Raw genomic sequence first — 14,819 nt, 5'->3', positions numbered from 1 at the left:
TCTCACGGAGGGGGCGTCAGGTCAGCCGGGGAGGGGGCAGAAAGTGAGACAGAGCCGAGGAAGGGCCAGGGGTGTAGGTGGGCTCAGGGCAGGAGACGGGTCGGGAGGGCAGGGGTCAGGGAAGCGCGCCTGCAGGAGATGGCGCAGGGCGGCAGGGGTCCGGGGCAGGGGGGGTCCGAGTGTCTCGGGTTTAAGGGCGATCCAAGGCTGAGAGCAAGAGTGGGAGGTGACCTGGGGCACTGGAGGGGGCCACAGACAAGTGTGAGCACCACATCGGGTCTGAACAGATGGCTTGCGTGGGTGGGCGGGCAGGGGACCCCCCAACCTCCTGCAGGATCTGTGTACAGATGGGGAGATATGGGCACCAGCCACTAGTCTCCTGATAGAATGAACCCTGCATCCCCGCTATTTTTTTTTTTAGCTTGGCCTGCGTGAGCCCTGTTTCCATTCATCCCATGACTCCCGAGTTACAGGGAGGGGCATGCGGTGGGGGGACAGCCACGCGCCCTGCACACAGGACCAGAGGAGGGGCCGAGATGCTCCAGCCAGGTGCTACCGTGAGACGAAACAGGCTTTTCAGGGACTGTTCCGGACGTGGCATTTTTCCCGCGGGCGTGAAGGCTCCTGAGTCACAGGAAACACCCAAGAGCTCTTTAAAGAACAGGCCCCCAGAGGGAGTCTTCTCCGCTGGTCCAGGAAACAGCAGCAGACGAGACAGGAACAACCTCTTAGATGTTTGCTGCAGCACAGGAAATGCACAGGCGCTCAGCGTTCTCAGCGTTAAACCAGAGCAGCGTCTCCAGGGACCGATACACTGATTCTGTTTTCACTTTCTCTTTCTCCTTATTCCCTGTTTGCTTCTCCTAGCCCCATGGAACAAGTTTAACTGACAGTTCTGAATGACCCCCAGGAAAACTAACTATGACTCAGACCGCTGGCAGGGCCTGTCAGAGGGATTAATTCAAACAGTATCTGATCCTGTCTCACCCTCAGATTAATAAACCTGACTTGGATTTCATAACACCTAAGGAAAAGAAGTCTTTTTTTTTTTTAAGGTGTAAACATCTTTTAAGAAAATGGTAGAAAAACAGTTAGAAACCCAGGATTTTCAAACCCTGTGATGTATGTAAACTAGAAAATAAATGCATAGAGCATTAATCCAGCTTAGAACTTATCCTGACTGGGGGTTCCCCACAACCCCCCAGGTCTCCTTCCCTGGTGGGTGCCCACCCCATTTCTGTCCCACTCCGGCTTCCACGACACGGCGTCACGTGTCAGAAACAGACCCTACACTGGAGCACTCTTTTTGTCTCACGTTTCACTCCTGCAACTCTACACGTTTTATCTTTTTTTACAGCTCAGGTTTCACCCTCAAATCAATGCGATCCGCCCGTCTCTAAAACAGGCCGTGTTTAACAAACACCATCCCCTCGGCCCTGATGAATGTCCTCCAGCTCCCCAACAGGACCCGGGAGAGAGCACGTCCACCCACCGCTGGGTGAGGCCCTGCACCCCACGTGTCCTGGAACAAAGAACTTGATTCTCCTTCATCTGCTCCACCCCAGAACCTCCGACGGGGCCACAGGCCCCCAGCACCGCGGGCGGGGGGTGAGGGGGACCTGAGCTGCCCTCACCGCTGTCTCTGGTGCCCCATGCAGTCTGCACAGCAGCAGGATCTAATGGTCCCTGAGGGTGGAACCTTCCGGAAGCCCACACTCACTCCACCTTCCCGCCACGGGGGCTTCTTGGGTGCTCTGGGAATCAGAAGTCTGGGTAATGACCCCTCAGGTGAAGACTGTCCCTTCTGAAAACACTCAGGTCCTGCTCCTTTGGGGCGCGGCTTTGCTGAAGTCGGAACAAGTCCGACACAAGCCCTCCAGCCACAGACTCTTATAAAACTGAGGGAATGAAAGGGGGCTGGTTCCTGCCCTCAGGGCACCCGGCAGGACTTCCCCAGCCTATGGAGCAGTCTCCGGGGCACCCCGAGACCCATATCATCCTGGCGGGAGACGAGCACGGACTCCCTTTCAGCTGGGGAGGGCCACACAGAGGCGACATGCACCTTCAAGGTCAGCGGCCGGCAAACACAAGCGCCAAGCACCCCAGCAGGACCTCAGGGGGTGGGCCACTCATGGGACAGAAGGGAGGGAACCAGCTACGGGCTGGACACTGCTGTGCCCATGGATGCCCCCAGGACCCCGGGAGACTTCCTCCCTCCAAGGCCTGGCAGCGCCAAGGTCAATGGCGGCCCGGGGGGAGTGAGGCCGGGTCTGCGTGGCCCCCAGACTCACCACTCTCTACACCCAAACACACGGCTGCAGAAGAGAGCAAACTGGTCAAGGCGGCTTTCTGGCTTGGACTGAATGCCTATCTTTCCTTTACTCCAGGGACCCTACTGCACAAAGACATTCTGCGTCCTGAGCGCAGACCCCCGAACCCAGGGAGCCGGTAAGGAGATGCCCACACAGACTGCGCTTTGGCTCAGAAATGCCCTGGGCAGGCCTGCAGGGAGAGGTGGCTTGCTGAAAATTAACTGCCTCCATCTCCAGGCAGCTTGGAAAAGCAAGATCTGATTTTAGACGAGCTGCCCACTATAAAACGTTTCATGTCAAGAAGTTTTAGTCCCTTCACTGTACATCCAAAAGTATCACAACACTGTCTGTTAATCAGCTATAACCAAATACAAAATAAAAAGTTAAAAACAATTTTTTCTTTAGGAAGTCAAACACCCAATTCTGCACACATCCGACCGAACACAAACCAAGGGCTCGTGCGGGTGCGCCTTGTCTCGCAGTGACCACTAGAGGGCGCGCTGGGCATTAAAAATCTCTCATGTCAGCTGAGTGCAGAATTGATGCTTTTGAGCTGTGGTGTTGAAGACTTTGAGAGTCCCTTGGACTGCAAGGAGATCAAACCAGTCCGTCCTAAAGGAGATGAGTCCTGAGTGTTCATTGGAAGGTCTGATGTTGAAGCTGAAACTCCAATACTTTGGCCACCTGATGCAAAGAACTGACTCATTGGAAAAGACCCGGATGCTGGGAAAGCTCGAAGGCGGGAGGAGAAGGGGACGACAGAGGATGAGATGGTTGGATGGCATCACTGACTCAATGGACATGAGTTTGAGTAGATTCCGGGAGGTGGTGATGGACAGGGAGGCCTCACGTGCTGCCGTCCGTGGATTCACAAAGTGTCGGACACGACTGAGCGACTGAATGGACTGAACTGAACTGTTGTCCCAAGTTGGTCTAAACCCACCTCTGCTCTGAAAGCTTCAGTTGTGAGACCACTGATCATGACATATATGCTTCGAGGGGGGAGGCAGGGTTGGGGTGAGGTCCTCTCCATGAAACCCCAACTCACATTTTACATCCAGCACCCTGAGAAGATGCCTTTAGTTTATTGCACACTTCTTTTTCTCCCAGCACACTTCCCCACTCCATGATCCTGGATTATCCTGCCAAGGCGTGGATTACCCTGCTCTAAGTTCCATCAGGCCTGGTGCCTTGCATATAGCTAACTGGTCCTGCTGCTCAAACGCAGAGAGTTTCTTATCTGGAGAAGTCTCACATCAGGGCATGCAAGGGCAGACCGGATGTGCTCATTCCAAAGGAATTAACAAAAACAGAACCTGCACCAAGAAATGAAGGGATAAATCCAGGGTTTCTTGGATGTGATTATTATTAAGTTCCTCATTCTTCTGACAAGGCAGTTTTAAAGTTAACCTTCATCTGACTTCCCTGGTGGCTCAGCTGGTAAAGAATCCGCCTGCAATGCGGGAGACCTGGGTTCGATTCCTGGGTTTGGAAGATCCCCTGGAGAAGGGAATGGTTACCCACTCCAGTATTTAAGCCTGGAGAACTCCATGGACTGTACAGTTCATGGGGTCGCAAAGAGTCGGACACGACTGAGGGACTTTCACTTTCATCTGACTTTCTAAAACAATCCCTGTGACCCCTTAGTTAAGTCCCCAGCAGATACCAGCAAGTCAATGAATTTATGATCAAGAGTGTCCTAGGCTCCGCCCCCTCCCGTCCCTGCCTACAGGAAAAAAAAAAAAAAAGAGTGTCCTAGGTGATGTCACTTTACTAAGAGATCAAGTTTTTACGTGACCTAGGAAAAAAAAACAAAACGTACCCATGCAGTAAGATTCTATGCTCTCTGAGGGATCTGCTAAAAATGAGATTTGGATCATAAGACATTAAGAAATACAGCAGAATAAACGAAACTCAGCAATGTATCAAAAATCAGTATTAAAGGTGCAAACATTAACAGAAGTAACTTTTTAGGTTGCTTATAAATTACATTACTTTATGATAGAGAGAATTAAGATGTCCTAATATAGAAATTAGACTTCCTTTCTTTCTGAAGCCCTTGGGGGTGTAGCGGTGTGTTTTGTTTTGAAGTTGCCAAGTGATTTCTCCACTGAACCAAATGAGGAGACGGGCTGATTTCTGTTTCAGGGATTCTCCCTGTAAAAAGTAAGACTTCAGCAGGAAATTATTTCTTCTTTAAACCGTCTGCAAACCGCCCCCGTCTCTGAAAATACAGGCCAGGAAGCCACCGACGGCTCAGTGGCCAGAGCCCCGTGAGCCCAGCTGCCCGGATGCCACTCACCCTGGGTCCCCACCAGGACCAGCGGGATCTCGCTTGTGTTGCGGTAGTTGGCCATGCGGCTGTAGTAGTGGTAGACAGTCTGGAAGCTGATCTCGTCCTCCAAGCTGAAGACAAATATGACGGCGTCCACCCACATGGCAAACTGGGGAGAAAGAGGGCAGGTGAGCAGGGGGCGAGGAGCGAGGGGACAGGGAAGGAGCAGCATCGGGTCAGCTTCGTGAGCACAGGACGGGGGGCGGCCACGCGTGGCATCCGGCTCCTACCGAAACCCGCTTCTGAAGCATCGCTAACGCCCTTCTCATCCTTAGCACAACACACCTGGGCCGGGGCCCGCACCCGCTTCCCACCCAGGCCACCGTGTCTCCAAAGTCAAACCAGACCTTCTTCCCCACGGGAACGTCCACCCCCGTCCCGACTCAGCCGATGGAAAGCAAACCCAGCACACACAGAGCCGACCTGGGGACCAATACGTGGGGTGACCCTGCAGCTTCCTGCTACACCCTAAAATCCCCCCAGAGGCCCCCCAGGAAGCCATGCTGGGACTCCTGAGACGGGGCTCCTCCTCTGGGCAACCACAGCTCAGAAGTCCTCCACCCCCAAGGCCAATGACTCTGTCAACAGAAGAGGTCTTCGTATTGTCAAGATCTGCTGTGGATGAATTACGGCACCCTTCCAGGGAATTAGGACCCACTGCCAGAGACATTAACCAAACCAGTGAACGAAATGAGCAAAAAGGAAGGGGAGAAAATGAAAACCCCACAGCGGCCCGGCTCTTCTATCATTTTATTCTTGTTTTACCTGCATCCAACTGAACTCATATCAGACCCTCTTTCTGGTAAATCAGCCGGAGGCACACGTTAGCTCATGTGATACCCACAGTCACCTTGGAAGTCTGGAGACAAGTGAGCAAAGCACCCCGGGACTCAGAGCTCCCCAGGGTCACACACGCGGCACCAGGCACCGTCTGGAGCCAGACGCCCTTCTCTTTAAGGAAAGACCCAAGTGAAAATGGTGGGGGGGGGGGGGGCGGACATCCCATGTGTTTTCTCTAAAAGAAGCTGCAACTAAGACACAAGTTCTGACAGTCAAGGCATCAGCTCTGATACATTCGGGGAAAGTTTCCATTGGGTAAGCTGGTGTGCTAAGTCGCTTCAGTCCTGTCCAACTCTTTGCGGCCCTATGGACTGCAGCCCTCCAGGCTCCTCTGTCCATGGGATTCTCCCGGCAAGAACACTGGAGTGGGTTGCCATGCCCTCCTCCAGGAGATCCTCCTGATCCAGGGATCAAACCAACATCGCTTATGTCTCCTGCATTGGCAGGTGGGTCCTTTACCTCTAGCGCCACCTGGGAAGCACAAGCTCTGACTTCTACACATAAATGAGAAGGGGATTCAGTTACCTGTGGAGATTTTCTGTGACAGGACAGAATTAAACCTGAAGTTCAGATGGTAACGACTAAACAACAATAACAATAGCAATCACGGCTGATGAAACCTTCAGGGTGGGTGGTGCTCTGAGCCCCCAATTCCTCGAGCTGGAGTTCCCTCTCCAGGGCAGACCTGGAGCCCTTGGGGCAGGTCTCATCACTGACTAACTCTGGTCCAGAGCGGCCGGCTCGCTGGTCTACCACTGGAGTCAGGAAAAAAAGCACCATGTCTGTGCACCTGTGGACCCACCCGTGTCCATCCCGGGGCAGCGACCCTGGACAGCAGCGGCCCTGAAGCCACTCAACCAGCTCCAACATGCATCTCTGCACATCTCTCAACTTTCTTCTTAGACTCTTAACGGTCGGAGCCGAGGTGTGCTCTCTGAGTGTGAAATTACCCCTGCACACTCCAAAACGTGTATGAGCTGGAATGGCGGAAAATCACCCCCAGTGACTCCCACACTTCACTGCTTCATTCACCTGTTCCCAGCGCCGCTGAGGGAGCCGTCGTGACCGCAGGACAGATGTCCCATGGGCGAAGGTCGACTAAGACAGACTCATTGAGCTTAACTGCCCTCACAAACCTTCCAGGACAGTCAGACGCCGGGCCCTGCCCCGCTCAGAGTAACTGACATGTCCTGACCATGAGCTCTCCCAGATTCCTAACCTGCTTTTCTCCACGTTTAACCGGTCTTTAATGTCTCCTTATTACTATCACTGACTATGCTGTTTCATCAAAGCTAAAGAAATTTCCATACTTTCACATCCTTGCGATCAGAACGTACCTTAAGGCCTGCTTTGTTTCAGGACTCGACAGTATTTTTCTTTTAAATACTGGCAAAGCTTATAATCAGTGACACTTTAGACTCACCGGAACGTGGTAACTCCGCACCATTTTTCTGTCGAGCCACACACCCCTCAGCGTATGGACTGCCAGAACTTTAACCACCCCCATATTCAACATCGTTCACTTAAACCACTCAATTTAAGTGCACTGTCACAGACGGGTAAGTTCAAGAAACAACACCAGGGATGTTTTTAGTGCTAAGTTTGCATTAATCAGTCTTGACTATTACCAGCCCTTAGCTCCTTTAAAGTGTTTAGCTGGTAAATTATCATAAAAATAATGTCATAAACTAGGGAGTGAGTAAACCAAAGAAATTTTTCACACTCAGGCTGGTGTTTTTTTTTTTTTCTCCACAATGTCCATTTTTCAAGGAACTCTCAAAGAGGTCACAGCAGGCTGCAGCCTCTGGTTTTCAGTGGAGAATGACCTGGGCTGTGAAGCCTGGTGGGCAGCCTGGTGGTGGTGTTCAGATTTCCAAATTCCACCCAGGTTTCTAAGTGACTGCACTGCTCCAGAGGAAATGGCAACCCACTCACTCCAGTATTCTTGCCTGGAGAATCCCTTGGACAGAGGAGCCTGGCGGGCTACTGTCCATGGGGGTCACAAAGGGTCAGACACGACTGCAGTGACTTAGCATGCTCTTGAGATGAAACACTTATAAGAAAAGGGTGGGAAGCTATAGAAACTTCCAGATGCCAATGCCACTGAGTTGACAAATAAGTGCAAAATCTGCTCTTCCTTCCTTCTTAGAAACACAAAAGGAAAATCAGCCACACAGACCAAACTGCCCCTCCAGGTTTCTGTCTGCAGGAAAACAGGATTAGCCTCTCCCCAAAACTAGACAGCATATTAAAAGTGCAGAGACATTACTCTGCCAACAAAGGTCCATCTAGTCAAGGCTATGGTTTTTCCAGTACTCATGTATGGATGTGAGAGTTGGACTATAAAGAAAGCTGAGCGCCAAAGAATTGATGCTTTAGAACTATGGCGTTGGAGAAGACTCTTGAGAGTCCCTTGGACTGCAAGGAGATCCAACCAGTCTATCCTAAAAGAGATCAGTCCTGACTATTCATTGGAAGGACTGATGTTGAAGCTGAAACTCCAACACTTTGGTCAGCTGATGTGAAGAGCTGACTCATTGGAAAAGACCCTGATGCTGGGAAAGATTGAAGGCAGGAGGAGAAGGGGATGACAAAGGATGAGATGGCTGGATGGCATCACCAACTCAATGGACATGAGTTTGAGTAAACTCCGGGAGTTGGTGATGGACAGGGAGGCCTGGTGTGCTGCGGTCCATGGGGTTGCAGAGTCGGACACGACTGAGTGACTGAACTGAACTGAAAAGCCTCAGTCACAGGAAACATCTTCAGGGGCCTCTCTCTCAGCTCTTCTGCGCACACCTGTGGAGTCAGAACCTCAAGGAGGAGCCAGAGGAGCACGCTGGTCCCGGTGTGCGCGCTGTACTCACCTGGGCCTCCGGGGGGCCGCCTTCATCTCGGATCAGCAGCAGATAGCTTTGTCCGTCGACGACAATCTCTTTCTTGAATCTGCCACCTGCCACACACACACAAAACACCTTGTTACCCAGGAAAGACAGAGCGTGGGGAGGGCGAACAGACGTGGGCTTCGCTTGTGGGAAAATACACCCTAGACTGCGGCCCTGGATGCAGCGCTGAGTGTTTTAGGAGTAGCTTCAGATCTGTCTCCAGCAGCCAGTGGGCTTTGCAAGGACTACTGCCACTCCAGATTCCAATAGCCATCTTTAACCAGGATCGTCTGGGGGCAGAGCACGCAGGCTCCACGCAAGGCCAGGATCGCTGGTGGCTCAGGAGGGGGAGTGCTCCTGCGGGCTTTGTGTGTGGGTTCGGGATGTCTCTCCCGCCCTGGGAACCCTGCTGACACGGAGTCCAGAAACGGAGAGCACCGAAATTCAGCATTCTCTCCTTGGGTTCAGGAGACCGAAACCAAATTTTCATGTGCTGTGAACAGGGAGGGGGGCGGCCTGGTCTCCACCACGTGGGCGAATCCCAGGGCTGAGAGTCTCTGTATTCTCCTCAAGGGAAACCCAGTTCTTGAAACGCACACACAGAACAGCATGGGGATGGCGTGTCCGGGTTCACAGGGCACAAGGGGACGGGCTGCTACCACACACGGTTAGACAGAAACTACGGACGACACCTGCGCGAGACAGAGGGGGGCAGCTGGCGACAGACAGCGTTAGAGACCACGCTGGGTTAGGAGCGGGGAGCCCCGGGCCCCCTCCGGAACGCCGGCGGGGGCGGGGGACGGCCACGTGGACGGGGCAGGCGCTGACCCCTCCAGCACCTCCCCTCGGCGTCCGGGGTCGGACTGCCAGCCCTTCCTCTGGACAGCGGGAAATACACACACCGCTGGGCTCCTCTGCCACCCCAGAGCCAGACCACCTCTCCACCTTCTGCGCGCTGCGCCCACCCCGGTCAGCCCTATCCCCGGGCTTGGGAATTCGCGGTCTCAAAGAGAGGAACGCGGCTCATTTCAACTCCCCGGCCACAGGGGCCTTCCAGAAATACCAGCGAACTGAAAACTCCCAGCAACTGGACGCCTCCCGAGAACCACGCTGCCAGAACATCCCCTCCGGCCCCAGAGGCTGTGGGTCGAGTTCCTTGCTAGCCCGAGTCACATCTAGTTCGGCGCCACAGTGACCCCTGGACCATGCCGGCCTTCCCTCCCAGAGTTCCGGGGTTTGGGCCACCCGGAAGAAGGATCGGAGGCCTGCAGGTGGGCTGAGGCCCCGTGAGGCTGGGGTGGGGGGCTGGATGGGAGGTCACAGGGGTAAGTGAGCACGCACACACACACGGGGTAAGTGAGCACGCACGTACGCACGCACAGCCACGCCGACTCGGGCCCCCCTGTAACGGGCAAGACGCGCTTGCTTACACGGCAAAACTCAAACACCGAAGAAAGCCTTCCAGCATGAAGACGGATAAACCCTCATTTTGGTCCCCCTCACTGTTGGTACGGAAAAAAAAAAGAAGGCGCACTCCGTGGAGAAGCGCTGGAAGGACACACAGGTGATGGCGCTGTGACAGCGCGTGCGCACTGGACCAGAGGCCTGCGCGTGCGCTTCCGGCTCTGGGTGGACCCACAGTGGGGTCCCTGCGCCCCCGCAGCTCTGCAAACAGAAGGCGCCGTGACCCCTGGCATCTTAGCACACGCGGAGGCCGGCCGCTGCCTCGTGAACACAGGTTCCACCTCCACGAGGCCGCCCAGCCGCCCCAGGCATGCTGGGCTCCCGTGGCCAATTCCTCACCGATCTGCGGGGTCTCTAAGGCAGGAGGGGGAGTTCCCGCAGGACCAGCACCCCTCTGCTGCCAGCCGCCACCCCCACTTCCCTGGGGAGCTAGCACCCGGCTCCCCAGGAGTGACGCCTGCTGTTGGCCCTGCCCCTCCCCTGGTCTCTGCGCCCTCTGTCTTACAGGGTAAGCACTCGATGGATTTCACATCTCCTGTTTCATTCACCTTCTTTGATATGTTTTTGTAGAGTTACCTTTACAAGTATGTGTCCAGATGAGTAGATCACAATATTAACGTTAAGCAAGGTTTGCTCAGAGTTCTTTCTGCTCCTCTGTAACCACAAGCAAAGGCCTCTGGATCTAATTTGCATCAGATCTAAAAGGGCGGGGTGATTGTCTTCTCCATCCCTAAGGACACTTCCCATTCTAAAAATCACTATATATTATTCTCCTCTAAAACATGTAGTTAGTATGTCTCTTAAATATTTCACAATTGCAAATATTAGACACTTGCAGTGGACTTGTGTGTGTTTTCTGGGGTTGTATGTACATCAGGAAACAAATGAAACACTCAAATGCATTTGCCATGAACCCAAAGGTTTGATAATTAGGTAAGAATCAGCCAGGTGTTTAAGCACCCAGATTGCAAGAAAGAATATGATTAATAAGGTTATATGTAAACAGTAAGCTCCTACTGCTGGTAGACTGTCAGGCTCAATGGGAACACAGATCACTGAGTACTGCAGAAACAAGCCCAGCAGGTAAATAAAAGAAGACTTTAAAAGCCATTTTCTATAGTTTACTTTAGAGACACAAAGGGAAAAGGCCTTGGGATGAAGGCGTGGGTGGCAGCAAGCTGGTTTACACTCATCAGGGGCCATTGCCCTTGTTTTGTGAAATTCAAACCCACCATCTGATCCTAGCCATTGGATCTCTTCCTACTGTAATGTTAGAGCACACCACCAAACTCTACGTCCAATTTCATGTTTAATGTAGATTTATAAATGCCTGTTTTCTAATCTGATTTCCAATAAAGTCATCCCTCGGAATCCACAGGGGGCTGCTTCCAAAATCCCCTACATAAAATGGTGAAGAATTTTCACATTACCTACGCACATCCTCTTGTATACTTTAAGTCATCTACAGATTACTTATAATATGTAATACAGTGTAAATACCATGTAAAGAGCTTTAAGTACAACATAAATGCTATGTAAATAGTTGCCAGCATGAGACGAATTAAAGTTTTGCTTTTTGAAAACTTCCTGTAATTTTTTTTTCCCCCCACATGTTTCGGATCCATGGTTGACTGAATCTGTGGATACAGAACTATCTACACAGAGAAATGGCTATATCTCCCTGCGGGTCTGTTTGACCCAACTTTGCAACCACGGCCCCACCCTATAAACTTGTTACATGAACAACTGTCAGCCTTCTCTGACTGCCAAATACTATTACATAACCTTAAATCTCCCAAGGGATCATCTTATTTTCAGAAAGTGCGCCCAAACCTGACCCCCGTATTGGGAGCCCGAAAGGCACTTGGCTCAGCCCACCTGCCCACAGGTGTGCAGGGTCCCCTGCACCGCTGTTTACCCACCGAGTCCCCGGGGAAGGCAGGGCTCTCTGTACCTGTGGTGACAACTCCATGAGAAGGGAAAACAGAGAGCCCTCCTGCACTTTGGTCGATTCCTTCCAAAGATGGCTTGTGACCAGCAGAGGCAGACAGCACCACGCTCACACAGGTACAGATGGGCGAGCAGAATCAAGTTCGTCTCTGCGCTTTGGTTTTCTTGAGTTTCACTGAGCACCAAGATCGCGTGCATCTCACGGGCACACAGAAAGGGGACGTTCTTCCTGCCTAAGTTCAACCTCATGCCTGTGCTTGCTCAGTTGTGTTCAACTCTCCTGCAACCCCATGGACTGTAGCCTTCCCAGGCACCTCTGTCCATGGGATACTCGGGGCAAGAATACTGGAGCGGGTTGACCATTTCCTCCTCCAGGGGAATTTTCCCAACCCAGGGATCTAACCTGCATCTCCTGCATTGGCAGGTGGGTAATTTACCACTGAGCCACCTGGGAAGCCCCACGTGTAATTTTTTAAATTTCAGGTTCATTCAACGGTTAGTTCTCAATTTCCACCCAGAAAACTGCCCTGGGAGCCTCTGCTGCCCTTGAGCTTGAATTCTTAGGCGGGTCAAGGTAAAAGGTAGACCTGAATGTACCAAGAAGCAGGGATGCTGACATGGATGTGTTACGAAAAACTTACCGGAGAGAAAAGATCTTTTTTTTTTTTTTAATATCTTAAAAAAAGACTTAAAGGAGTCTGTTACAATCCACTGTGCTGTGCTTAGCCAGTCAGTCGTGTCCGACTCTGTGACCTTTTGGACTCTTTGGAGCCCACAAAGCTCCTCTGTCCATGGGATTTTCCAGGCAAGAATTCTGGTGTGGGTTGCCATCCCCATCTGCGGGGTATAATCCACTGGTGACCAATTACTCTCAAGATTTCAAGGTTACTCCTGCATCCTGGTCTCACGCTGGGGGAACCAGTTTTGAATCTGGGATGCTGATATAGGTCAAAACAGCTGAGTTCCCTCTACTCTTTAAACTTGAGCTAAGCAGGATGGATCTACAATGGAATCTTGTTAAATATAGGGGTGGTCCACATCAAGAGAGGTATAACCGTCTCACTTGGGTTGGCATTTCTGCTTTAACAAGGGAAAAAAGAAAACCGAATTTTCCTGTTACCAAAAAAAAAAAAAAAAAAAGTTTTGTTGGCAGTAAACACTCCCAACAGATGTTTGACATTTCTATTCTTTTGGCTAATTGGACTAAAAATTATTAACATATCATTAACAGGTCTCCAAGAAACAGCAAGCCTTATACTTTATAGTTTACAAAGCACTTCTCTTCCCATTTCATCTCATCCTCCTCACAGCATCTTATGGTGCAAATACCACCAGGAACACCCACATCTAACTGGGTGGATGTTCAGACACTGACCAATCTGCCCCCCCGCCCCCCAGACAGGATGGGGAGAGACCCAAACCCACGCACGCCGCCTGGTTCTCACGTCTTCTCTCTCTGTGTGGACTTCTGCTGAGACAGTTCATGGCACACACTATCTGCAAAAGAGCCTGGAAGCCTTCATGTAACTCCCTACACCCACAGGGCAACACCAAGGATGCAGGTGGTGGGGTGTGTCTCTTCGTCGATCCACTCACCACCATGGAAGGGAGCTGTCTTCAGCTGCAAATGATAGTCTGCCCTGTGCCTGCTGGCTAAGTCACTTAGTGTCTGACTTTGCGACCCCATGGACTGGAGCCCACCAGGCTCCCTCTGTCCCTGGGGATTCTCCAGGCAAGAATACTGGTGTGGGTTGCCATGCCCTCCTCCGGGGGATCTTCCCGACCCAGGGATGGAACCTTCTTCTGTCTCCTGCATTGGCAGGCAGGTTCTTTACCATTAGCGCCACCTGGGAACCCTTAGGAGACTTAGTGCTTAGGAGACTAAAAAGAAACAGACCTGCGAACACTTTTTGTGATAGGGAAAACACCTTTGTATTCTGTTACAAGTTTATCACGAAAGGGATACTGCCTCAAAGACTAAATGATACATAACGGCCCATCTCTGGGAACCCTGCCTCCCAGGTAATGAGCATTAAGCAAAAATACCTGTGTTTAGCTCACAGGAAACATCCTGACCAGGTCCACCTGTGAATAACCGCAGACAGGAAGAAATTAACACAGCCCCCTGCAGAGGCTGATCCTTGCTGTTGTTCAGTTGCTAAGTACTGGCCTTCAGTCCTGACACCCTCTCCGGGGCTCCAGGTCAGGAGCACCTGATTTTCCTAGAGGGACAGTTTCGAGATTCTTGTTGTTTCTGACATCTGCCCAAAACATTCTTCTTACTTAGCCTAGTAATATAATAGAATATCTGCGAAGGGGGTCATCTCCTAATTATTTAGGACTGGTAAGATGAGAGGAATACACTGGAGACAACAATGAATCTTTTCATTTCTCCCTGGGAGAACATAAAAAATTTAATCATGTGCCAAAAATTTCTTAAAATGCATTTCGCTCTTTGATAAAAATACTGAAGCCCACTACCTATCGCTGAGATTTTGGGGAAGTTTTGTATCATGACTTTTAAAAGAATTTTGGATCATATATTTACACTGGGAAAGAAGTTTTATTGGTAACATATTCGATTACAAAATTTAACCAAATCAGACTTCATTTCCTCTGCCAATTTTTTAAAAAAAACTTACATTGTTTTTAAAAAAATCGAGGTGGGGAGGACGACTATAAAAATGTACTAAGAGTAAGGATTCAATTAATGTATGGTGATTGGTAAGTTAGTTCACAGGTGAAACGCTGGCAGTTATGACTTAAGGTGAAATGGAATTTAACACAAAGGCTATGGTCTTCTTCAACAACTTCATTCCATCTAGACCTGAGTACAGCAAAGACGAAAGATCAGGAAAGAAGTCAAAGTTCCAGGGTAAGAAGAAAAATTCAAATTTTGCTGTAACGGAATTTTCCTTTCTCCCATTTCCAATAAAAGAGGTGGGCGAGGGGAGGGGGGTTGAGGTAGTGAAAAACCAGGAAAAAAAATTCACCATCGATCAAGAAAAGATGCAAAGCGTCACATAAGCAACC

General features: G+C 51.0%; 1 protein-coding gene across 5 annotated transcripts in view; it reads right to left on the bottom strand.

The window, feature by feature from the left end:
* Positions 1 to 14,819, bottom strand: part of AGAP1 (ArfGAP with GTPase domain, ankyrin repeat and PH domain 1) — a 575,037-nt gene that overhangs the window by 344,659 nt on the left and 215,559 nt on the right. For all 5 annotated transcript variants that reach the window (XM_043877472.1, XM_043877473.1, XM_043877471.1 and 2 more), the window contains exons 4-5: positions 8,355 to 8,440; positions 4,615 to 4,756 (exon numbers count right to left, since the gene is read on the bottom strand). In XM_043877472.1, coding sequence (XP_043733407.1) covers positions 4,615 to 4,756; positions 8,355 to 8,440 — 228 coding nt within the window. The remainder of the gene's footprint in view (positions 1 to 4,614; positions 4,757 to 8,354; positions 8,441 to 14,819) is intronic.

The sequence above is a fragment of the Cervus elaphus genome, chromosome 20, assembly GCF_910594005.1.
Source record: "Cervus elaphus chromosome 20, mCerEla1.1, whole genome shotgun sequence".
In the NCBI taxonomy this organism is placed as follows: domain Eukaryota; kingdom Metazoa; phylum Chordata; class Mammalia; order Artiodactyla; family Cervidae; genus Cervus; species Cervus elaphus.
This window is presented reverse-complemented; position numbering and strand designations above follow the sequence as displayed.